The sequence below is a fragment of the Suricata suricatta genome, chromosome 2 (genome assembly GCF_006229205.1).
Source record: "Suricata suricatta isolate VVHF042 chromosome 2, meerkat_22Aug2017_6uvM2_HiC, whole genome shotgun sequence".
In the NCBI taxonomy this organism is placed as follows: Eukaryota; Metazoa; Chordata; class Mammalia; order Carnivora; family Herpestidae; genus Suricata; species Suricata suricatta.
In genome coordinates this window covers 128,496,781-128,524,070 of record NC_043701.1, presented here as the reverse complement: position 1 = coordinate 128,524,070, position 27,290 = coordinate 128,496,781, and the positions used below count along the sequence as shown (strand labels likewise).

General features: G+C 35.0%; 1 protein-coding gene across 1 annotated transcript in view; it reads left to right on the top strand.

The window, feature by feature from the left end:
- Window positions 1-27,290, top strand: part of CTNNA3 (catenin alpha 3) — a 1,635,386-nt gene that overhangs the window by 1,510,268 nt on the left and 97,828 nt on the right. The window contains exon 15 of the mRNA XM_029931758.1: window positions 5,476-5,657. Within this exon, the coding sequence (XP_029787618.1) occupies window positions 5,476-5,657 (182 nt within the window). The remainder of the gene's footprint in view (window positions 1-5,475; window positions 5,658-27,290) is intronic.

Here is a 27,290-nt window from a genome sequence, read left to right as displayed (position 1 = left end):
TGGCTCAGGTCACGATCTCACGGTTTATGGGTTCGAGCTCCATGGGCTCTGTGTTGACAGCTCAGAGCCTGGAGCCTGTCTTTGGCTCCCTTTCTCTGACCCTCCCCTACGTGCACTGTCTCTGTGTCTCAAAAATAAATTTAAAATAAGTTAAAAATTTTTTAAATAAATTCAAGGGTTGTATTTGAGGAATTAATATTTTTTATTAAGTAAGATGTGGAAGCTCTTGTCTTTAGCTGAAAAATTGCACAATGGTATTAAAATCAGAAAGATTATATAAAGTGATAACAAGACAAAAGGATTGAAAATGAAGGAGAAAATTGACCCCGGATACAAAGAGATGGATGTGATTAAAGTATTAGAGATAAAACGGATCAGCTTTCTGCCTAACAAAAGGCGATACATAAAGAACAGAAAGAAGTTGTTTTTTTTCTTTTCTTAATGTTTATTCATTGTTAAGAGAAAGAGTGATCAGGGGAGGGGAAGAGAGAGGAGGGAATGAGAGAGGAGGGGACAAAGAATCCAAAGCGATTCTGTGCTGAAAGCAGTGAGCCAGAAGCAGGAACTCAAACTTACCAACCATGAGATCATGACCTGAGCCTAGGTTGGTGCTTAACTGACTTCTGACTTCCCAGGTGCCCCAAGAGAAAAAGTTTTTAAAAGAGATTCAAAGGGCATCTGGGTGGCTCATTCAGTTACTCATCTGACTTGGGCTCTGGTCGTGACCTCACGGTTTACGGGTTTAGGCCCCGCCTTGGGCTCTGGGTTGACACTTCAGAGACTGGAGCCTGCTTTGGATACTGTATCTCCCTCTCTCTCTCCTGTAGCCTACTCATGCTCTGTCTCTGTCTCTCTTTTTCAAAATTAAATAAACAATAAAAAATTAAAAATAAATTAAAATGAATAAATAAAAGAAATTCAGGACTTGGTGGCAAGCAGTACTTCTGAGAAATACAAAAATTTAGAGGATACAGGATTTGCCAAATGTTGGCAAACTACAGCCAGCAATCGAATCTGGCCTGCCAACTTTTTTGTACAGCCCATGAGCTAGGAAAGATTTTTACATTTTTAAGAGGATGAAAAAATCAGAGGAGATGTAATCATAATGATATTTAAGGCACATAAAATTACATGAATTTGAAGTTTTGATGTCCATACAAAATTTTTTTGGGAATACACCCACTCATTTGTTTGCATAGTCTTTGGTTACTCTTGCATTAGAAGAGTGGCAGAACTGAGTATTATGGTAGAGTGGTATAGTGTGGCTTGTAAAGCATAAAATATTTGCTATTTTTCCCTTTATAGAAAAATTTTACCACCCTCTGATTTAGATAGAGCTAATATTATAAATTATATCATATATCATTTATATACTTGAATATGCCTAGTATGATAATGGAAGAATATGATTTTTACTGAAGAAGGAAGATAACAGTAGAAATAGAATTCTGAAGATCGCTGTGTACAGTGAACTGAGTCTATCACTGTTAGTTAACAGCTGGCATTTAAAAAAAACTAAAGAAAATGAGAAGTGCTTAATACACATTTATTCACATTTGATCTCTAAGGCTCATGGTCTCTAGTTTACAGATGAGGAAACAGATTCTAGAAAATATGTGACTATACTTTGGAAAATAATTACATTAAAAAGTAGAAGGTGGCAGAGAAATACTATTGAGTGTGAATATTTTGATATATGGTGGGCAATATTGCTCTTGTTTGTTGGCATAGTAATAGACAAAAACTCTAGGCCAGAGTTTCTAGGTTTGCATACTTGTTTTACCACTTACTAATACTAGGATCTTGAGTTAATAATTTAACCTTTTGGACACTCAGTTTCATAATCCATTAAAGTTAGGGTAATCATATATTTACCTCATAGGGCTGACATGGAGAATGAAATTTAATATATGTAAGATGCCTAGGGAGTGTCTGGTATATACAAATGTTAGCTATTTTTGTTTTTAGCAAGAGATTTCAAAAATAAATTGACACACAATAAAATCTCATTCAAATGGAAGTGGCTAAAAAAATGTTTGACAGCTATTTTTATCACAGTTCTACTCTATATATCTGGGCAGGAGTGGAGACGTACCGCCAGCCAGCAATAACATCAGAATCCATTTGCCTGATTTGTCTCAAGATTTCTTTCTTTGCTTATTCTGCACACAATTATCCAATAAGGAATTTTTGCTGAGAATTCTGAAATATCAAGTATTCTTTTAAGTCCTATTTTGAAATTTTCATAGTGATTCAAATTGATTAATAACATGTGATAAGTCATCCACAGAAGCACTAAAAATCTTCAGTAGAGGCGTCAGTCAGTAATTTAGCTTTTCTGATGCTGTTGTTCCTCCTGTGGGAGAGTCAGAATTCCCTGGAACTTTCAATGTTATAAACTATTGCCCAACGTTTGTCCCTTATCTTGTCGGAAGTCAACATCTGGTGATTATAATTCACCATGTAAGTTGAGGTGTTATTAAGGAAATCTAGTGCAACCGATGAGATTCCAGCCCATGACAGGGTCAGACTCAGTGTTATCCAATAATCAACCCTGGTCCCTGCATGGCAGGTGGGTAGCAGTTGCAATTACTGTCATTTTGTGTCTAGAGAAACTTAGGAGGCTAAAGTGACTTCCTTAAGGTCATATTGGAAATCAGTGGCATTCCAAGGAACAGAACTTAGAATACACTTAATCAGATCCCCTCTTGAATACTTTGAACATTTTTGTGAGGATAGTGAATAATTTTTCATGATATGCCAGTGTGTACTTCAAAATTATTTATTAGATCGAGATTCATGGACTTATTATCTCTGAAACAAAGACCATCAGAAGAGGCCCCATTTGAATCTACCTACATCTATTATTACTTGAAAGTTTAAACACTTCTTTTTTGAAAATAGAAAGAATGGTAATGACCAGTAGTCAAAATGGATAAAATTCATTTCAACTTTTGAGCTAGTTCAATGGGTTAGTAGCTTATAATTTATTTAATGGGTTTTCTTACTATTGATTTCAGACATAAATGAGCTCTGACTTCATTTCAGTGCCTTGCTATATGCCAGGTGTAGTAAGAGTTGTTTTTATTTTAATAGGCCACATTTTCTAAGAAAAGAAACTACAAACTGTATTCACATTCTAAGGAAAAGACACCTATATAGCTCATCAGTTAAAAGCCTATTCCTAGGGGTGCTTGAATGGTTCAGGTGGTTTAGCATTTGACTTCTTTTATCTCAGGTCGTGACCTCCTGGTTCATGAGTCTGAGCCCTGCATTGGCTCTCTGTCAGCACAGAGCCCTCTTCAGATCATGTGTCCCCCACTCTCTCTGCCCCTCCCTGCTCATTCTCTCTCTCTCAAAAATAAACATTAAAAAAATTTTAAAAGGGTATTCCTATGAGCTTAATTTAATTCTTCAAATAAAATAGTGCAAGAATTCACATTTTAAGGGCCAGATATGTGAGTGTATTTTGACAAATTTCTTACTGAATAGGAGATAGCCACCATTACTAAGCATTTACTTTGTGTCAAGCATTATGCTAAGGAATTTAGGGGAAGCTTCACATTGGAAAGCCTCATTGATTACTTTCATGACTAGGTTAAAACTGAAGAATGGACAATTAATGTGAGATTTCACAGACACGAAGTTATTTTAGATCCTGGGTTAGTCTGATACCAAATAGATAATAAATAATAGATACTTGATATTGATTCTTTGAATATTATTTTGGTTGGATTTTCCATTAAATATTCTTGGAACTCCTTCATTCACATATTTAAGCACTTTTGCTCTTATATACTATTGATTCAATAAAGTGTATTTCAACTATTTTGAGTCTAGTTTTCAGAACATTTCAAAGCTTTTTGAGGTGATATCTTCTTATTTTCCCATGTAGAGGTGACTTAAAGTCCAGCATCTGGAAAAATTAAGTATTGTAAATATCACATATTCTGTGAGAATAATCCAATAAGTACGTAAATGATTTATCCTTTTTTTAACTACCCACTCTGAAACTCATAGAACTCATGTTTTATTAGAATATATGTGGACTTTTTTGAGAGTATGATTGCCCAGACTGTCATGTGAAATTTTATGGCCTTGATACTATCGAATCACTTTTACTTCAAGATTCTTTTTTATTTGACTGATGGGTATAGGTCTCAGCTGCTCATGCTGGGAATATGGTGGTTTAGGAGTAGAGATACTATTCTACTCATCCCACATTTCAAATTGCAAGTCAAAATACAGGTGGTATACTGTGCAAAATTTGACATATCCAAAGACTAGTACTATGCCAATGCATCAAGTCTACTGCTCATGGGACAAGAGCGCCTCAAAACTCAGGATGCTAATTGGTGAAGGTTGCCTTAATAAACCTTGCCCATAACATTTTTACTCTTCTCTCAAGACAGTTTATATATATGTGTACATTTGAATGTGTATATAATGATAAAATGCACATATACTTCCTTATAATTTTAAATGTGTGCTTATCTAATATATGATTTATAAATGTATACTATTATTGTTTCCCAGTATATATTAAATGTTTGTATAAGGATCTATCTGAATGTATATACATACAAGGATAAATAGACATTATAATGTCAATAGACATTTCAAGATAATTTGGTTATACTTTTACTTTTTGAAGTATACTACTATTGGTACAATAAAATAAAGCATATATTTGAGGCACCCGGGGGGCTCAGTCAGTTTGAGCATCTGACTTTTGATCTTGGTTCAAGTCATGATCTCAACATTCATGAAATTGAGCCTTGTGTTAGGCTCGGTACTGACAGCCTGGAGCTACTTGGGATCTCTTTTCCTCTCTCTCTGCTCTTCCCCAGCTTATGTTCTTTGTCTCTCTCTCTCAAAATAAATAAATAAACTTTACATAAATAAATAAAATATATGCTTTTCTAATATATTAGATACATTATGTTAAGTGAAAATTACTTTAAAATTGTACTGCATCAGAAATTTGAGAAATCTCGGGGCATCTGGATGGTTCAGTCAGTTCATCTGACTTTGGCTCAGGTCATGATCTCAGGGTTCACTAGTGGGAGCCCTGCATTGGGCAGCTCAGGGCCTGGAACTTGCTTCAGATTCTGTGTCTCCCTCTCTCTCTGCCATTGCCTTGCTTATGCTCTGCCTCTAAAAAGTAAATAAACATTAAAAATTTTTTAAAAATAAATTTGAGAAATTTTACATTTATATTAAGGAGTAGATTTAAGTATGTCAGACACTAAATTATACATTGTTATTCTCAAATTTAACATTATAGAGCAAACATTCATAATTTAAGACATTTTTATATGAAAAATTAAGCCTGGAAAATTTTGATTATATCACTTAAAAATGAGATCTGTTTTTGAACGAACAAGTTTAAGAATATCCTATAATGACTCTTTCTGCCTAAAATGCTCTTTGATATAGTGGAATACTTATAAATCTAATTATCATCTGTTTTAGGCTAAGATGACTCAGTTGCCTGAGGCAGAACAGGAAAAGATTGCTGAACAAGTTGCCGATTTCAAGAAAGTAAAGAGTAAACTGGATGCTGAGATTGAAATATGGGATGATACAAGCAATGACATCATTGTTCTAGCCAAGAAGATGTGTATGATTACGATGGAGATGACAGACTTCACAAGGTAAATGTGTGGGGAATGATGCACGACATTTGCAAAGGGTAGAAACTTTTGTCAAAGTAGTTAAACCTAAGTTCTCTAAGTGGTGGAAGGAACACAAACGATGAAGAATTGGAAAGTTGTAGCTGTGTAGGTCTAGAGGATTTGGTTAATAAGTACGGCACAGTTCCTCATGAACTGCTAAAAACTGATTTTAGAAATTTCGTTATACCTTCTCACCCTAGGAATCTTCTCTATGCATCATATTAGCATATTATTTTACAAAGAAATTGGTAAATCAAATTATGATCTCGGTTGGAGCTCTCTGAATGTTTGCTTTCCATAGCTTCCTAACTTCAGTTGTAGTGATTTATGTGTCATCAAGATTCGTGGTTTCTTTTGCTTTTGAGACATCAAACAAATTTATTTTAAATCACAGTGATTTAATGATATGCATGAAAGAATTATACATTGTGTGTAAATTCCAGAAAAAATAAACTGTTTATTATAACTTGAAAATATTATTTTATAGAAATAGCCAAAGAGCAGTAAAATAATATAGTTCTTGCCCTACCAGTTACCAGAATATACAAAACTACAATTAAGCTAATTTAGTGTTGGTGTAATTATAAAAGCCACAGAGAGAACACACTGAAGCACAACTAGTATACTCATTTATATCACCATAGATTATGCACAAAAATAAATTTTGGATGGAGTAATAATTGTATGTTAAAAGTCATAATAAGTGGGAAAATGTACACAAATTATTTATATTAAGATTGAGAAAGGTTTTTTAAGCATTGGATAAAAAGGAAGAACTTGTAGAAAAAGGATTATTTAACTGAACTACATTAAAAATTCTGTAAATCAATAGAATGTCCTAAATAACATTGAAATAGAAATGAATAATTGAGTAAACATCCATAATTAAAAAAAAACATGATGTTGTTTATATGTAAAGAATTCTTAAAACATTATAAAGAATAAAAATCCAAATCCTAGAAGAATGAACAAAAGATATGAGCAGGTAATTCAATTTCTCCACATAAAAGATATGACCCATAAATCTGTGAATAATATTTAACCTAAAATAACTTAAAATAAGATAACCTTTAAATTTGTAAAATTGAACAAAAGTTTTTTTTTTTAATTTAAAACTATTTTTTTTGAGTGATAGAGAGAGACAGCGTGAGTAGGGGAGGGAAGGACAGAGAGAAACGGAGCTACAGAATCTGACTCAGGCTCCAGGTTATGAGCTAGCTGTCAACACAAAGCCCGACGTGAGGCTTGAACCCATGACTGTGAGATCATCACCTGAGCCAGAGCCAGACGCTTAACTGACTGAACCACCCAGGCGCCCTTGAACAAAACTTTTAAAATAGGTTTATTACAAGAAGGATACGGTGATGAAAGTATATGTTGGTATAAACCTTATAGTAATTTGGTAAAATATATAAATTAAAAACTTTTGTAAACTTTGATATTATATATACCTATATCTGCACATTACATATGCAGTTTCATAAAGGATGACTTTTATTTATTTATTTTGGACACATAGGTAAACGAAATGAAATAATTATCTTGAGGAGATTTTTGCATTTCCATGTCCATTGCAGTATTATTCACAATAACCAAGATATGGAAACAATGTTCATGTCCCTCAAAAGATGAATTAATAAACAAAATGTGATATTGATTGATGAGTAGATAGGTAGGTAGATAGATAGATCTATATATGATAGAATATTTTTCAGACATAAGAAAGACTAATACTGGATGGCATCACTTACATGTGGAATCTTAGAAAAAATCAAACTCATACAAACAGAAATGAATGGTGGGGAGATGTTAGTCAAAGAGCACCCCTTTCAGTTGCAAGATGAATAAACTCTGAGTATCTAATATACAGTCTGGTGACTATTGTTAATAATACTGTATTGTATACTTGAAATTGGGTGAGAGAAGATCATAAGCATTCTCATGCACGCACACACAAAAGATAACTATGTGAATTTCCATACACACACACATACATGTATAGTAAAGAGAGACATATATATATATGTGTGTGTGTGTGTGTGTGTGTGTGTGTGTGTGTGTGTGTATAATTATACCACTTCTTATTGCCCTCTTTATCAACTAAGATTAAACATTGCTCTTCACTTAGATTCCTTTCCTTCATGTGCTGTTTTCCATATACATCTATGGACACTTTAAACCTTGTCTAAACTGTAATTCGACTTTTTACAGGAAATGTTTTCTTCATGTATGTTTCCTACCCAGGTTAGTTATATCAGTGCCATAATAATTAAACTGTTTTTTATAATCCTTATTTTCAGAATCAACATATAACATAATTGGGGGTTTAATTATTGAGAAGAATATAAATATTAGCTATCTTAACAATGTAAAAGAATAGGTGGTGGAGAGAAGTTGGGTTATGAATAAGATGTGGAACATAGATTTAAGAGACAGATGAGTGAATGTGGGTATCTCCTCTTCATACATAGTTGGAGGCTGAGATATAACTAACACATATAATAAAAACTGGTTATGAATAAAATGATATTATCAAAAATTGTAAATATAAAAAATCAAGATATATAAATTCATCAAACTAAAGAAAAAAGTGGGATAAAAGAAGATGGATAGTCTTATAAGTGATCTAAATTCTCATTTGTAGGAAAAGTCAATAAATTATATTTTAGAGAAGAAATTACATTGTTTAGAGATATGGAGATAATCACAAGAATGAAATCATACAAGGTTAAAAGTACTTGCTTTCCCTTTGTAGAGGTAAGGATTGCTTTTAATAAATTGTTATTATTTAGTTGATTTCACTTTGTTTCTGTCTTTCATATACATACACATATTCACATATACATATCTGTATATGTATTTATGAAAATATATACATCCATCTAGACACATTGTCAGAGGCAAGGGAAACAGAAGTAAAAATGAACTATTTGGACATCAGCAAGAAAAATTTGCACAACAAAGGAAACAATCAACAAAACTAAAAGGCAGCGTATGGAATCAGAGAAGATATTTGCAAATGACGTATTGGATAAAGGGTTAGTATCCAAAATCTGTAAATAACTTATCAAACTCAACAAGCAAAAAAAAAAAAAAAACAAAAAACCCCAAATAATCTAGTGAAAATATGAGCAGAAAACATGAATAGATACTTTTCCAAAGAAGATATCCAGATGGCTAACAGACTCATGAAAAGATGCTCAACATAACTCATGATCGGAGAAATATAAATCATAACCATGACAAGGTACCACCTCACATCTATCAGAATGGGTAAAATAACAACACAAGAAACAAGTTGAGGATGTGAAGAAAGGGGAACCCTCTTGCACTGTTGGTGGGAATGCAAACTGGTGCAGCCATTCTGAAAAACATTATAGAGGGTTTCTCAAAATGTTAAAAATGATTCAGCAATTGTACCCTTAGATATTTACTTAAAGAATACAAAAATGTAGATTCAAAGGAGTACATGTACCCCAAAGTTTATAAGAGCATTATAAACCATAGGCAAACTGTGGAGAGAACCCAAATGTCCATCAGTCAATGAAGCGATAAAGAAGATGTGGTATATATGCAATGGAATATTACCCAGCCTTCAAAAAGAATGAAATCTTGCCATTTGGAATGACATGGATGGAGACAGTATATTATTCTAAGCAAAATAAGTCAGTCAGGGAAGGATAAATACCACATGATTTCACTCATATGTGGAATTTAAGAAACAAAGCAGATGAACAAAAGGAGGAGGAGACAGGAAAACAAATCTTGAGAGACTTTTAAATATAGAGGACAAAAAAAACTGAAGGTTGATGGAGGCGGGTGGGTGGGGATGGGCTAAATGGGTGACGGATATTAAAAAAGACTTTTCTTGTGATGAGCACTGACTGTTGTATATTAGTGATGAATCACTGACTTTTACTTGTGGAACCAATATTGCATTGAATGTTCACTAACGAATTTAAATAAAAATTTTTAGAAATAAAATGATGACTGAAAAGACAGCATAGTTTTGACAAGTCTCAATTTGTGGGTATTTTTGTTTGAGTAACTTCACTGAATGGTGAAAGAGAAAACCAGTCTTATTAAAAGAGGTGGATGAGAAATTAGCTGATGAGAAATTAAAGATACTCAACATAGTAACTTAAAGGAGGCAAACAGCCAAAACAAGATTTTGAAATTTCTAGAGGGAAAAAAGAAATGGAGAGAGATAGAATAATTTTGTAAAAAGGGAATGAAAAGCTATAACCAAAAGATGAGATAACTAAGTAGAGCAAAAGTACTGAGAAATAAGGAAAGAATGCAAGAAAACAAACAAGCAAGAAACAAGAAAGAAGGAGGAAAAACCAATATGAGGAAACCTGTATGAATTTAAATGGTTGTTCCTTCTAGTCTTAGCTGGAACGTTCCATCATAGAATCCTTTCTTGGCTATCCAAGATAAAGACATCTCCTCCACATGCCAACTTGTCTCTCTGTATCATAAGATCCTGTTACTTTCTTTTTAGCAGTTATCACCTCCGGGAATTTCTAGCTTATTTATTTATATATTCCCTGCCTCTATATCCTTAGCAGAGTATAAAATGTATAAAAGTATGAAATTTGACTTTATTGCTTTATACTGAGAACTTATAACAACGTAAACAATGTATGTGCAAAGTAGTTGTATACACTATAGTATGTGTACATATATGTATAAATAACAGTATTTAATATAAACTGATTGAATAAGTTAAGAACTTTAAAAAGTAATTTATATTTATTAATAAATTTAAAAAAATTACAGCTTGAATTCAGATGGAACTAAGAATAAACAAGCAGAAACACAAACAAACCAGTGGAGTAACATAAGTTTAAACTCTTGAAATAAAGTCTTTAATTTTTATTTATTTTAAACTTATTTTATTAGTTCAAGTATAATCAATATACACTGTTACATTAGTTTCAGGTGTACTATATAGTGATTCAACAATTCTATACATTACTCAATGCTCATCATAATTAGTGTACTCTTAATCATTTGCACCTATTATCCATCCTCCCACCCATCTCACCTCTGGTAATTCTTTATAATTTATTCTCTACATTTTAGAGTTGTGTTTTTGTTTGTCTCTTTTCTACTTTGTTTTTTTTTCTTAAATTCCACATATAAGTGGAATGATATGGTCTTTGTCTTTCTCTGACTGACATATTTCACTTAGCTTTGTACTCTCCCAATCCATCCATGTTGTTGCAAATGGCAAGATTTTATTCTTTTTTATGGAGGAGTAATATTTCATTATACACACACACACACACACACACACCACATATACACATGCACACACACGCACACACACACATATATATATGCCACATTTTCTTTATCCATCCATTGGTGAGGGAGGAGTCGCTTTCATATCTTGGCTATTGTAAATAATACTTTGATGAATATAGAGAGACACATCTTTTTTAGTTAGTGTTTTCACTTTCTTTGGGTAAATACATAGTAGAGCAATTGTTGGGTTGTAGGTTAGTTCTAGTTTTAATTTTTTGAAGAATCTCTATACTGTTTTCCAGAGTGGCTCCACCAGCTTGCATTCACACCAACAGTGCATTGGGGTTTATTTAATCCACATCATTACCAATGCATATTTCTTTTCTTTTCTTTTCTTTTCTTTTTTTAAACCAATATGATAGGGAAACCTACTATTTTTGTTTCTCTGTTAAGCCTTATATAGATCTTAAGTGTTGAACACTAAAGATTTTAATTTTTAATGCTCATGTGGCATTAGGAGGGAACATATAATCAGGGAAGCTAGAAGTCAAATATCCTTGCAAAAGCCAAGAGCTGTTCCTCTAAAAAGGAAACTAGAAATATTTCCATGGACCAGATTGAAGGAGCAACAGTAAAGAATTTTTTCTTGGAATCTGAGTCAATAAAGTTCATCTTTAAGAAACAGAGACCCCCAGGTATATGACTTATGAAACTAATGGATTTCAAATTACATAATCAGAAGTGCTACCTTAAAAGTAAACAATTAAAATGCAAGAAACAATGATGAACAAAGAAATCAGAAAGCCAACTGGTGTATTTAAATAAGCCCTGGAAGGAAAACAACAATAATAATAGAAAACACTATTTGAAATGACCACACTGTAACATTTAATTATTGGAGATCAGTGTTAAATGGTCTACTTTTATATTCAGGGAGAATTTAAAACATTAACATTAGTAAAACTAACATTGTACTTTCATAAAAAATGCATACAATGTCTTTTTAAATTTCTGAGGAAACTCTAAAACAAAATTAATATATCAGTAGATGAAATTAATGTAGAAATGTTAGAAGATAAAAAATAAGAATAAAATGAGAAAAGAAAATGGGGAGTGAATATAAGAGAATGTAAACAAGTTATAATCATAATAGATATTTATAATAGGTAAATGTAGTAATCTTTGTGGTTAAAAAATGTAAATATAACAATACCATACTAGCAGAAGCCAAAAAAATCTATCATTTTTACATAGAGGAATATAGGAATCTTTTGGAGGAGGAAACATCTCTCCAAAAGAGGAAGGAAATGAGCACTAAATAATACAGAGAACAGTCAAATCACTGTGTTGTACACCTGTAACTAATATAACACTGTCTGTGAACTACACTAGAATTAAAATTTTTTAAAATAAAATAAAAAAGAAAGAGGAAGAAAATGTTTGAATAAACAAAGGGAATTTGAAGAAATAAATGCCTAATGACCTCTATTTGAGAGGTCGAATGTGAAATATGAGAAAGTATAAAAAGGCACGTGTAAGATCAGAGCTTGGGTAAAGACAGAAACAGATCTGGATTATAAGAGGTGGTCAACTAATAAGATCATTCATTCGTTCATTCGACCATTCTTTTATGGTTCATTACCCAGTTTGAAAGCTAAAATATTCAGTAGGAACACAGCAAAGAGATTCTCTCTTCACATGTTCTGAGAAAACTAGATATTTGGATTTGCCTAAATTCCTATCATGGAAAGGAATTTACAGCAGGATTCAAGGGTGAGAGAATTGAAACTGTTGAAATAACTGACTAGGACCTTAAAGGGAAGATGGTCTCCTACTACTAGTAGGAAGACCCTAAGCTGGTCTCATCCATCAAACAGAGCTAGATATATATCAGATCATTCTGAACATTCAAGATATCTATCTAGGACTAAACTATCTAGGACTAAACTAGGAGAGAAAAGGCTACTCTGTGGAAGGTAAGAGATGTGGAGATGTGACCTGGGGGAGAAATGATTCATAGGTGCTTCAGAGGAAACAGAGCTATGATCACAGGAAGAGGAAAGAGAGAAAGCAGCAGCACATGGGGGACTGTACAAGAAAAACACTTCCCCAAAACCACTGACTGAAAAAAGGAGGGGGGCTGATTATTGTGAATTTTTACAACTAGTGAAACTCAAAGACTGACTCTAGAAGTCCATGCCATGGGTGGTGTGGAGCCCAATGGGTGCAGGGGTGCTACTGTGGAGAAGGAGAGCAGAGGCACAGGAGCACATAGTGTGATCTGAGGATCCCCTGAGATTCACTCAAAGAGATATTTCCCCCTTGGGGTGCATTTGAGAGAGGTGACATTGCCCATTAAGGTACAAAAGAACCAGTAGGTGCCATTATGCAGCCCTGTTCCTTAACATAGGGGCAGAGATGCCTGCTGAGGGCAGCTAACCTGGACACTGACCTTTTGCTGCACTTTACTCTAAGCTCCTACATTTTTGGTACAACTGCCCTTCTAGAACAAACCGATATCAGCCCCAGTGCTCCTAGGCCTCCCCTGGAGGACAAGCATGGACTCACACATGCCAAATCTGTAAAGTTTGGAGTTTTGAAACTCAGCTGGTGTGCCTGAGCTAAAATAAGGGTACACTTTGTGTGTCTGGAGGGGAGGGTGGCAGCTGGCCCAGATACAGACAGGATGAAAGCAAGACTCTGAGGACACCTGGGACAATAGAAGAGAGATTATATACTTTTCTGTGAGAACTTCTTGGACAGCAGCAGGGATGAACTCCCCTCTATGGGGATGCTGGAGAGGGCTGGTCCCCATTTTTCTCTCATCCATCAGCATGGACTGACTTTGGTGAGCAACACAGTGCCCACATTGGAGTCCTTAGCTACTTACACCAAGCCCTGCCCTGCTGCACTCTGCAAGTGCTTTTGTACTTGGGAAAGTGTGCCTGAGAACCAAAGCAGTGAGCCCTTCCCACACACAAATCCCCCCTCCCCACACCAAATCTACTGATCATAGAGTCCTACAAAGCTTCAGCTCTAGTAGAAATAGGATCAGGCCTCTTTTAATAGGCAGATCAGAGATCACCTAGTTAGAACATGTCACATTCTAGACAAGGTCCCAGCAGTCCCTATTGCAGGAAAGGAAAAACTTTGCAGAAAACTGACCTGAGGGAAAGAGCAGCCAAAACAGCATCAGACTGCACACAGATACATACACAAGATATTTCATGAAGCTCCAAACCCTGGAGAGTATATAACCTCTTCTTAATAAAGCCATTACTCTCAGGATCAGGAAACATACTAAGCTTTCCTGACACTATAAAAACAAACAAACAAACAAACAAACAAACAAAAACAGAGACCTAGACAAATTCCACGACAGAAGAATTCATCCCAAAAGAAAGAGCAAGAAAAGGTTATGGCCCGGGATCTAATGGAAACAGATATAAGCAATTTGTCAGATCCAGAATTTAAAACAAGAATTATAAGGATACTAGCTGGGCTTTAGAAAAACATAGAAGACACCAGGGATCCCTTACTACAGAGATAAAGGACTTAACAACTAGTCAGAACAAAATTTTTAAAAATGCTATAACCAAGATGTGAAACTGATTGAATTTAATGAGCATAAGGATGGAAACAGCAGAGGAACAAACAAGTGATATAGAAAATAAAATTATGGAAAATGATGAAGCTGAAAACAAGAGGGGAAGAAAAGTATTGGACATAAATATAGACTTAGAGAACTCAGCAACTCCATAAAGCATAGTAATATTCATACCATAGGAATCCCAGAAGAGAAGGAAAAGGGGACATGAGGCTTATCTGAATAAATTATAGATGAAAATTTCCCTAATCTGGGGAAGGAAACAAACGTCTAAATCCAGGACACAAAAAGAATTACATCAAAATCAACAAAAGCAAGCCAACACTGAGGCATATCAGAGTACAATTCACAAAATACAGAGATAAGTAAGCATCAAGTGAAAAGAACTCCCTAACTAACAAGGGAAGACAAATCAAGTTTGTCTTTCCACAGAAACTTGGTAGGGGAGAAGGGAGTGCATGGTATATTCAATGTGCTGAATAAGAAAAATGTGAAGCCAAAAAAGTTCTATCCAGCAAAAGTGTCATTCAGAATAGGAGAGATAAAATGTTTCCCAGCTAAACAAAAACTAAAGGAACTTGTGATCTTTAAACCAGCCCTGCAAGAAATATTAAAGGGGATTGTTTAGTGGGAAAAAATGACCAAAAGCAACAAAGACGTCAAAAGAAAGCTGGAGTAGCCATACTTATATCAAACTAGATTTTATACCAATGGCTGTAACAAGAGATGAACAAGTGTACTGTATCATAATAAAGGTGTCTCTCCAACAAGAAGATCTAACAATTGTAAATATTTTATACTCCCAAAATCAGAAAATCAAAATATTAAAAAAATTAATAAAAAATAAAGAAACTCATTGATCATAGTACAGTAATAGTAGAGTACTTTAACATCCACTTACATCAATGGACAGATTATGTCAGCAGAAAATCAACAAGGAAACAAAGGCTTTGAATGACACAGTGGACCAATTGGTTTTCACAGATATATTTAATAGATATATTAGCACATTTCATCTTAAAGCATCAGAATACACATTCTTTTTGAGTGCATGCACATGGGGCATTCTCTAGAATAGATCACATACAAAGTCACAAATCAGTTTTCAACAAATATGAAATGACTGAGATCATACCATGAATAATCTCTGATCACAACACTATGAAACTTTAATGACAAGAAAAGAATTCGGAAAGACCACAAGTATATGGAGGTTAAAGAACATACAAGTAAATAGTGAATGTGCTAGCCAGGAAACTAAAGAAAAAAAAGTACATGGAAAAATGACAATGAAAACACAACAGTCCAAAACTTTTGGGATGCAGTAAAAGTGGTCATAAGAGGGAACTATATAGCAATACAGGTCTATCTCAAGAAACAAGAAAAATAATCTCAAAACCCAACCTAATCTTACACCTAAAGGAGCTAGAAAAAGAACAGGAAGTGAAGGCTAAAGCCAGTAGAAGAAGGGAAATAATAAAGATTAGAGAAGAAATAAATTATATAGAAAAAAAAGTAGAACAGAGCAATGCAACCAGAAACTGGTTCTTTGAAAGAATTAACCACCCTCGCCTAACTTATAAAAATGAAAAGAAAAAGGACCCAAGTATATAAAACCTCAAATGAGAGAGGAGAGATTACAACCAACACCACAGAAATACAAATAATTATAAGAGAATATTATGAAAACTAAACATCAACTGATTGGGCAATCTAGAATAAATGGATAAATTCCTGGAAACATATAAAATGCCAAATCTAAAACAGGAAGAAATAGAAAATTTGAATAGATTGATAACCAGCAAAGAATTGAATCAGTTACCAAAAAGCTCCCAACAAACAAAAGTCCAGGGCCAGATGGTTTCCTGGGGAAATTCTACCAAACTGTTCAAGAAGAATTAGTACCTATTTTTTTTAAGTTTATTTATATTGAGAGAAACAGAAGGAGGGCAAGGAGGGGAGGGGCAGAGCTGGAGAGAGAATTCTTAGCAGGCTCTGCAATGTCAGCACAGAGCTGCACATGGGGCTCAAACTCAAGAACGGTAGGATCATGACCTGAAGTGAAATGAAGATTCAGACACTTAACCAGCTGAGCCACCCAGGTACTGCAATACTTATTTTTTGACACTGTTCTAAAAATATAAATGAAAGAAAGACTTCCATACTCATTCTATGAGCCCAGCACTACCATGTTTCCAAAACCAATGTCTCCACTAAAAAGAAGAATTACAGGCCAATATCCCTGATGATCATGGATGCAAAAATTCTCAGCAAAATATTAGCAAACCAAATCCAATAGTACATAAAGAATCTTCCACCAAGATCAAATGTGTTTTATTCCTGGGTTGCAAGGATGGTTTAATATTTGCAAATAAATCAACAGGATATACCACATTAATAAAAGAAAGGATAAGAACCATATGATCATATCAATAGATGCAGGAAAAGCCTTTGATAAAATACAGCATGCATTCTAGATAAAAACTCTGAACTAAGTAAGGACAGTGGGACAGTGGGAACATACCTCTAAAGACCGCATAAGAAATACCTAAAGCTATAATGCTTGATGGAGAAAGAAGGAGAACTTTTCCTTTATGGCCAGGAACAAAATAGGGATGTCACTCTCACCATTGTTATTTAACATAGTACTGGAAGTAAGAACCTCAGCCATCAAACAACAGAAAGGAACAAAAGAAATTCATATTGGCAAGGATGAAGTGAAATACTCATTATTTGTGGACGACATGATACTCCATATAGAAAACTTGAAAGGCTCCACCAAAAAATTGGTAGAACTGATTTACAAATTAAGTAAAGTCACAGAATACAAATCAATGTAGAGAAATAATTTGCATTTCCATAAACCAATAATGAAGCAGTAGAAAGAGAAATCAAGGAATTGATCTCATTTACAATTGCACCAAAAACCATAAGATACTGGGAATAAACCTAACCAAAGGAGTAAAATGTCTGTAGTCTAGAAACTACAGGACACTTATTAAGGAAATTGAAAATGACACAAAGAAATGGAAAAACATCCCATGCATATGGATTAGAAGAAGAAATATTATTAAAATGTCTCTAATACCCAAAGTAATCTACACATTTGATGCAGTTGCCATCAAAATACCACCAACAGTTTTCATATAGAACAAACAATCCTAAAATTTGTATGGAACCACAAAAGGCCCCAAATAACCAAAGCAATCTTGACAAAGAAAAACAAAGCTGGAGGCATCATAATTCCAGATTTCAAGCTATATTACAATGGTACATTAATCAAGACAGTGTGGCACTGGCAAAAAACAGACATATAGATCAATGGAACAGAGTAGAAAACCCAGAAACAGACCCCCAACTACATGGCCAACTAATCTTCAACAAAGCAAGAAGAAAGAATACCCAATGGAAAAAAGTCTCTTCAACAAATGGTGTCAGAAAAACTGGACTGCACCAAGTAAAAGAATGAAACTGGACCACTTACTTACACAATACACAAAAATAAATTTAAAAATTGAATGAAAGACCTAAATGTGAGACAGGGAACCATCAAAATCCTAGAGAAGAACACAGGCAGCAACATCTTTGACCTAGGAAGGAGCACATTTTACTCAACATGTCTCCTGAGGCAAGGGAAACAAAAGCAAAAATGAACTATTGAGACATCATGAAGATGAAAAGCTTCTATATAGTAAAGAAAATCAGTCAACAAAACTAAATGACAACTGAAGAAATGGGAGAAAATATTTGCAAATGACATATCTGATAAAGGGTTAGTATCAAAAATCTATGAAGAACTTATCACACTCAACATCCAAAAAACCAAATAATCCAGTTATTTGCACGTGGTGGGTGGCTGTTGGTTAAGCCTCTGATTGTTGACTTTGACTCAGGTCATGATCTCATGGTTTGTGAGACTGAGCCCCATGTTGGGTTCTTCACTGACACAGAGAAATCCTCCTTGGGGTTCTTTCTCTGCCACCTTCCCTGCTTATGTATGTGTGCTCTCTTTCTCTCATAATAAATAAATAAACTTAAAACATAAAGAAATAGGCAGAAGATAGGAATAGACATTTTTCTAAATGAGATATCCAGATGGCCAACAGACATATGAAAGATGCTTAACATCACTCATCATCAAAGAAACACAAATCAAAAACATGATGAGATCTCATTTAACATCTTTGTGAACAACTAAAATTAACAAGATGGTAAACAACGGATTTGGGAAAGGATGCAGAGAATGGGGAACACTCTTACACTGTTGGTGGAAATGGAAACTGCTGCAGCCTCTCTGGAAAACAGTATGAAATTTCCTCAGAAAGTTAAAAATGGAAGTACCCTACAATCCAGCAATTTTACAGGTATATATCAAAGAAAACAATATACTGATTCAAATGACCACATGCACCCTAATATTTATAGTAACATTATCAACAATAGCCAAAGTATGGAAAGAACTGAAGTGTACTTTGACTAATGAGTGGATAAAGAAGATGTGGTATATATGTAAAATGGAATGGGGTGCCTGGGTGGCTTAGTTGGTTAAGCATTTGACTTTGGCCCACGTCACTGTCTCACAGTCTTTGGGTTCGAGCCCCATGCCAGGCTCTGTGCTGACAGCCCTGAGCCTGGATCCTGCTTCAGATTCTTTCTCTCTCTCTCTCTCTCTGTCCCTCCCCCACTTGTGCTCTCGCTCTGTCTCTCAAAAATAAATAAATGTTAAAAATTTTTTATATATACAGTGGAATATTACTCAAACATATTTGCAAAGATGTGGATACAGTTAGAGTATATTATGCTAGGTAAAATAAGTCAGTCAGAGAAATACAAACCATATGATTTCACCCATATGTGGAATTTAAGAAACAAAACATATGAAAATAGGGGAAAGGAAAAAGAAGAGATGGAGGTGGGGTGCCTGGGTGGCTTCATCAGCTAACTGTCTGATTCTTGATTTTGGCTCAGTTCTTGATCTCATGTTTTGTGAGATTGAGCCCCCCATTAGGGCTCTGTGCTGACAGCATGGCACCTACTTGGGATTCTCTCCTTCTCTTTCTGCCTTTCCCCCCTCAAAATAAATAAACTTAAAAAAAGAAAGAGATGAGTCAAAACATAAGAGAGACTCTTAACAATAGAGAACAAACTGAGGGTTGTTGGAAGGGAGGTGGGCAGGGGATAGGCTAAATGAGTGATGGATATTAAGGAGGACACTTCTTGGGATGAGCACTGGATGTTACACATAAGTGATAAATCACTAAATTCTACTCCTGAAACTAATATCACACCATATGTTAAGTAACTAGGATTTAAATAAAAAACTTGAAACATGAAAAAAATAAAATAAATGAAATAACTGGCTGTGCTCAGACTGGGAAAGAAAGGAAATGAGGCTAGGGTATAGAACAAAAAGTGGCAAGGTACGGATATGTCACCAACCCGGGGTTGAGGATACAGACTTCAGGGCAGTTTTTCCTGTTCTGCATCTGTTTCACTCCCAAATGAACACAGGTTTTATTGTTACATACGTTGAATCAAATTGGAAAAGAATGCTGAACTATGTTTTTGGAAAGGATGCTGAGGGTTTTGTAAGCGGTGGCTAGGGTGTTAGAAGACATTCACAACTCCACAGAGTGGCAATTCATTGGAAAATAGCACATTTCTTGTTTTACAAAAGCTAAACAGCCCAACTTTCTCACAATCTATAGGTGTCACTGCCAAAGGCATCCACAGAACAGCAATACTGTGTGTTCAAAATACAGGAAAAGGATGAGTAGCAAAATTGAACGTTGAACCCTGATCATCCTTTGCACTTGAACTCAATCTGGATTCACTTTCATTTTTGTTTTTTATAAACTGTGATAAATCTTCAATTGTTTTAAAGTGGATAAAACCTTGTTTTTTACTCCTTTTTTTTACTCCCAGTTCTGTTTTAAGAGTTTTTTTTCAGACACTAAAATGATTTTCTGAGCCTTAAATGTAGCAGTTTTATATACGGGCTATTCCTTACTTCCACCCACTTCACACTTCTTTCACTGCAGCTGTTTTAGCTTGTTTGTAATGGGACCCATGAGAACAGGGGTCATAGTTGGAAGTACAGTATTTATCAACAAGTAGTCGAAGTTTGGTCATACAGTAAGTACACTCTCTGTTCCACACATAGAATTTAAGTGGTTATATATGTTTAAAAATAAAAAACCATATGTATATATATATATATATATATATATACACATTATTTTTTCTAGAGTACCACTGAGTATTTTAATTTCCTTCAACTACTATTTTATTATCCATAAGAGGCATAATAATAGTAAACTTTGATGAATATTTACTGTCAAAAACACTCTGAAAATATATCTTTTCTCATTTGTATCCTCAGGACAATTTGATTATTATATGCTCCATTTTGTTACTAAAGAAACTGTAATTCATAGAATTCAATTCAGTTGCTCAAGGATACACATGAAATTGAATTTGAATCGAAGTTGGTCCAACTTCAGAATCTGGGTACCTACTCATCGTATTGCATATCTTTCTCCATGTGTGAAACACAGAATTGGACCTAGTCCCTTCCCCAAGGGGAAAACAAAAGACATTGGAAATGATAACAATTGTGTAATGCTTTGTATTATTTTACCTGTACATCATTAGGATTTCTGAAGATGGGGGGTTATCATTGGTGAATAAAGTAATTAGGGAGCAAAAGTATGAACAAGTGAGATTTGTATTAGAATTTGGATGAAAGATAGGGATTAGATTGTGGAAGGAGATGATTTAAGTGAAAAAAATCCCCACAAATGTAGATGCTAGAGGATGGGAATAAGTCAGATCCATTTGGGGGGTCTCTAAGAAAACTATATAAATACAAAATGAAGAAAGTGATAGATTAGAAAAAGGCCTTAAAAATGGACAGGAGTTTTTTTTTTTTTGTGGTGTGTTTTTTAAGAAGTAGAAAATGCAGAACTATTCAAGAATTGTGATCATGGCAGTGGCATGATAGAAGGGAAAAAAAATCTAATAATGACCTTCAGGAAGATTGTCAGCACTTTCAGATGGTACTAGCAGAGACTCAACCCACGGGGGTCTAGCCACAATTGGGAGACCCATATAATTAGTCAGGCTTTGAAATTCTGGTATAGACTAACAGAAATTTGGTCAATTCCTAGAAAGTACTGTACCAGGAGTGACAAAAATTACTTCTGTAAAACTTGAGGAAGCCTCTTCTGAGCTTGGCATAAGACCTTTGGCACACTGACCATTTAGTGTTTCATCTGGAACACATGAAGATTATATTCTGGTCCTTTGTGAGCAGTTACAAATGGAGCAAACATCTCTGTCACTACTACTGTGATACATTCATTCCAGAGCAGAAAGGCCAGGCTCTAGGTTTTTTGTTTGTTTGTTTGTTTTGTTGTTGTTTGTTTGTTTTTAGCCTCCTATTTATTTACTTGTTTGTTATTTATAGTTTATTGTCAAGTTGGTTTCCATATAACACCCAGTGTTATTCCCTACAAGTGCCCTCCTTCATGACCCTCACCTCCCCTTCCGCTTTGCCCCTCTAGTTTTTTAAACATGATTTTTCCTTGATGAAGGATCATCTGCATAGTCACACAATGTATGTTACATTATTATGCTGAGCCTGTGGTGTCTCCTCAAACTCAGCATCCCTTTCTCCAGCATCGAGTGCTTTTTAGAATCAGACTTAAGGACTTTAGACTTGCTAGAGGAAAGTAAGCTTTTCCCCTTGTACTGATTAGTTTCCCATAGAAGCATCTTCCAAATTCCTGCCTGGGAGGTAAGGGCTCTGGAAGCAGAGGTGGAATGACTGACAGTCTTTCCATTTGCCATCAAGTATTCACACATTCCGTCAATATCCCTTTCATTAGTACAAGGTACTCTACCTTTTAAATAAGTCTAAAGACCTTCAAAGAAAGACTTTATTTTACCCTCTTTAGAGAATAATCTCTAGACTTTTCTGGAGGTAAGAGAGAAGCCATTGTTCAATGGTGTGAGTAGGTGAGAAAACTAAACTACCTTTTTCAGCTCTCCACTTCACCTCAAATTCAAGTCATACATGAATCTTTCCATTTAAATCAATTTAATCCTTCATTTTCCCACAGCTAGTTTCAATTCTGGCTTTCTCAGGTTGACCAGATTATTTCCCACCTGGCATCTGCTTTCTAGTTTCCTAATAGTTCTTGCTGTTGTCTCTTGTCCTATTATGTTCTTTCCATCCTAGAATGTTTAGGTCTTTGAAAGAAAAAAAATGCATCTGTAGTTTTATTGGTACTTGGAGGAGAAGAAAAATTATATACATGTGACACACTGTCATCTTAACCCATAAGCCCCAGGAGGATTTATTAGGGTTGTGAAAGTTTCCTCTTTATGATATTTAGAGTTTAGATTATTTATTAATGTTTTCTTCATAAATTGTGCTCCCTTTCCTTTTCTTACCTCAGGTAAATTATGTCCAAGCAGTATCTGGACTGAACCTTAACAGTTTCCACATTTCATGGTTTACATAACACTTTAGAACATCTAATTCTTTTCCTCTGAACAGGAGACAAGCTCTAGGTAGAATGCTCTTTATATTTAATTGTTTCTTGCATGATCACTTAGGATGTGTTCTTTTTAATGTTCATTTTTTATTCTTGAGAGAAAAAGAGAGATTGCACAAGTGGGGGAGGAGCAGAGAGAGAGAGAGACAGACAGACAGACGGATTCCAAAGCAGGCTCCAGGTTTTGAGCTGTCAGCACGGAGCCCGATGCAGGGCTCAAACTCAGGAACTGCAAGATTATGACCTAAGCAGAAGATGGATGCGTGACTGACTAAGCCATCCAGGTGCCCCTCTTAGGATGTGGTTTTTAAAAACACATTGCTGAAAAATTGTGAGAAAAAAGATAAAAAATAACTCCTCCTTAAATAAGAAACAAAACCCATCATATTCATCTTTGTTAAATATGATTTCTAAGGAGGTATCAGTTTTAATGTCAGTATTAATAAAGTTTAAAAAATTGAAGATACTTAGATAAAAGTAATACTGCTTTAAGCACTATTATTTTTTTTAAATCTTTTAATGTTTATTTTTGAGAGAGAAAGAGAAGAGAGTTTGAGTGGGGGAGCAGCAGTGAGAGAGGGAGACATAGAATCTGAAACAGACTGCAGGCTCTGAGCTGTCACCACGGAGCCTTATGAGGGGCTCAAACCCATGAACTGCTAGATGATGACCTGACCTAAAGTCGGACACTCAACTGACTGGGCCACCCAGGCACTTCACACTATTGTTTTTTAAACTGTTAATTCAAAATATATACCCGAGGTTATACCTATCCTCATCAAATTTTATATTTTAAGACACAATGTGATGTCAGTTTTTTATTTAAAAAATGACTTATTATTTTGACAAAATTGTGTAGAATTCCTCTTGGTTCATTTTCTGATCATCTACTGAATATTAGGCATTTTCCTTAGTATTATTACAGATATACCAATTCCTCCCATGGAGGACTTTGAGCTAGAGCAGCATAAAACACAATGGAAGAAGAGGTGAGGAGAATGCAAAGATGAGCAGGAAAGCAGAGAGGTGAAAGGAAAAGGCCTAATGGAATGATAATAGATAGAAGCAGACATGATGGCAGCAGAAATTCAGCCTGAGAGACTACGTAATCTTGACAGGAGTTGGGTTAGAAACGGAGAAAGTAAAGATTTAAAAGGTCTTCTCGCTGGGGCTGCTTTATACCCAAGCCTATGAGAGGTGATCACAGACGTTGAATGAAGATCTCAGTTGGGCTGTTGACCAGACAACAGAAAGCAGAGAAGACCTTTCATTATCAGATTGTCTGCAGTTTTAGTTGCATTCTAGTGGCCCAATTCTGTGTTTATGAGAATGATGTCCTAAAGAAAACTTTGGAGAGAAAAGGCTGCGGGAAGTGTGCTTATTACATGTCACATCATATATGCTGTTTTCCTTTATCAAACTGATTCTACTTTTTTTCTGATACTTCCCTCTGGAATTTTGAAGATTGATATTTATCAATAAGAAAAAAAGAACTCCTTGCTTATAAACACCAACAGAACGCATTTTGGTGATTTATAAATTTAGATACCCTGTTTGCTAATAGACACGACTCTTCTGGAATTGGACCAGTCTTCCTGGGCCCAATTTGGATAATCATATGGTTATTCAAATGTCTCTGAAATATTGCAGCTTGAAAAGTTTCAGTTAGTGGCCTAAGTCCAACTAACTATATGTATGACAAACTTGGGGAAATACAAGTTTTTGTTTCATTTTTTTCAGTTACCCAAGATGAATGATGTATCCTAGATTTTCCAAAAGGGTTGGAACTGGCTTATCTTGTGTACATAATACTGCAACTGGCAATTCTTCTGGTTTTATATTTCTATGATATTCCTAATATGTTATCAGAGTCGTGGCCTGTTCCACTAGCTAAGCCTACCTTTATACAAATGGGAAGGTTTTCTTAAGGCATTTTGACCTTCTATCTATTTTAAGGATGGCCTGTTGTACTCAAGCATTAACCCAAAACACAGAGGAGTGTGTGGACCTAAATGACATGAGCCACTGAGCTCCCAGCTTTCCTTATGTCCAGGAGGTCCTAAGTAATGGCTGGGCAATGATGGGGAGGTACTTTGAAGACCATTCATCTGAAGGGAAAAGTAAAGAGTACACATAAATGCGGATGTAGAAATAATATTGTATTTATCTGTAGAAGACCAACCCTTGGATGTCTCAGCTGTGGTGTGATGGTGAAGTACTGGGTTTGGAAATGAAGGTACATTTGTTCTTCGCCCCGCATATACTTGCCCCTGAATGCAGGCTTGGGTTTAAGAAAACTTTTTGCCTCACCTCCTTTTTCTTTAAGATACACTTCTGAGAGGTGGAACTGATCTCAGGTCTCAAGTCATGATCTCACACTTGGTGAGTTAGCGCTCCGCATAGGGCTCTGTGCGGACAGTGTGGCGCCTGCTTGGGATCTCTCTCTCCCCCTCTCTCTCTGCTCCTCCCCTACTCACTCTTTTTGTAAAAGTAAATACATAAAGGTAAAAAAAAGTAAAATAGAAAATAAAAGAGATATTTAAAAAAATTCATGTGTTCTATGTCTCAAATCTTTTTGTTTGTTAAATATGGAATTTCTTTGCACATGGTTTGTTTTGCTTTCTGAGGTAAGGCATTTATCTTCTAATATAATGTTTTCATAACAACAGCAATTTAAATATTTTAGCCCACACAGCAAAAAGTGTATGAAATATTAGTATCTTTTACCATTTTTTCTTTTTAAAAACACTCTTATGTCTTATGATTTAAACTATAAAGGCTGTGAAATTTAATTTTTGCTTTATTCATGAGGGCTACTGAAGTTTTTTTCTCAGATGTATCAAATATACACATAAATATCTAGCAAATAATTGAAAATATCAAATAGGTAGTTCATTTAAGATTTAGAAAAACATTTCTGGCTTTCCAAATAATAATGTGAAGAAGGCATTCATTTTATATTTGAAATAAATATCACATCATGGAAGAAGAGTTATTTTTCTAGACTCCACAATGGTGGCTTACTTTATTTTCTTGTTGGACATCATGGCAGCGCACTTACAAGGTATTACCATTGCCCTTTCCATGAATATTCTCCCTGTAAGAATTAGGTTGTTCTATTTTGTGAGGTCTTAAATCGTTGGAATCATTACTCAGTAATGCCAAGGAGTAATGCTTTAACATAAACAAGAATGAGTCTGTGTGCCAGTTATACTTACGTGATAAAAATTTACATATATTTTGACATAATAAGTAATGGGCAAAAAGTCATCTTATGTAACATCTTTGTAATTGTTTATTAAAATTAACTGCCCGTGAGGACAGATACTCTTACCTGAAATTTGGCATCTGTGTCTGGCTGTAGTGAACTTATGAGGCATCTATGTCAATTTCCAAGTGACAAAACAGTCCTGTATTGTGTGGCTCTGCAGAGACTCAGGTGGACAGAATTAAATTCTGCATCATCTAGAGCACAGGTGATTAAAGTATTAGAAACGCAGGAGCAAGCAAAGGCCACCCAAATGAGAACATACAAAGGCAGTTTATTCAGAGCTTGCTGTAGCAAAGGAGTCTGCTGACATCACAAAGGCAGACAGAGAACACAGACTGCTTTAAAATTGGAGAAAAAAAGAAAGAAAGAAAGATTTCAGGTGTCTGTGATTGAGGATTGTTGACTCAGGGGAGAGGCAGGCAGGCTCCCTAGAAGCAGGGCATCATATATGATTGGTTTGGGAAGCGTATTTTGCTTTTTCTGATTGTTACTAAATTCAAAGCGAGACAAAAAAGGTGGTTCTGCTGTCATTGTCAAAGTCCTGACCACCCCGGACCAGTTGCTATAGAGCCTGTGGTTTGGTCTCCTAACCTAGTTGCTGCAGTTTGTAGGTCAAATCTTTATTGTCATATTTGGTCTGGCCATTGTCCATTTATATAGAAGTCTCTCAGAAATTTAACTGATAATAATTTCTTTGTGATAGTGACATATGGATAATTATACAGGCAATATTGAATTAATTTTATATTTAAAAACATTTATTTTTATAGGAAAAATGATCTGCAATAATCTTTATCCTAAATCAATGGCCCAATGAGTTTAAAAGTAACTAGTTTAAAAAAAGTAAACTGGTAAAACATTCCAATAGGATGTCCACTAAAATATTCCAATAGAGGCTGTGAATATAACTAATTTTATCA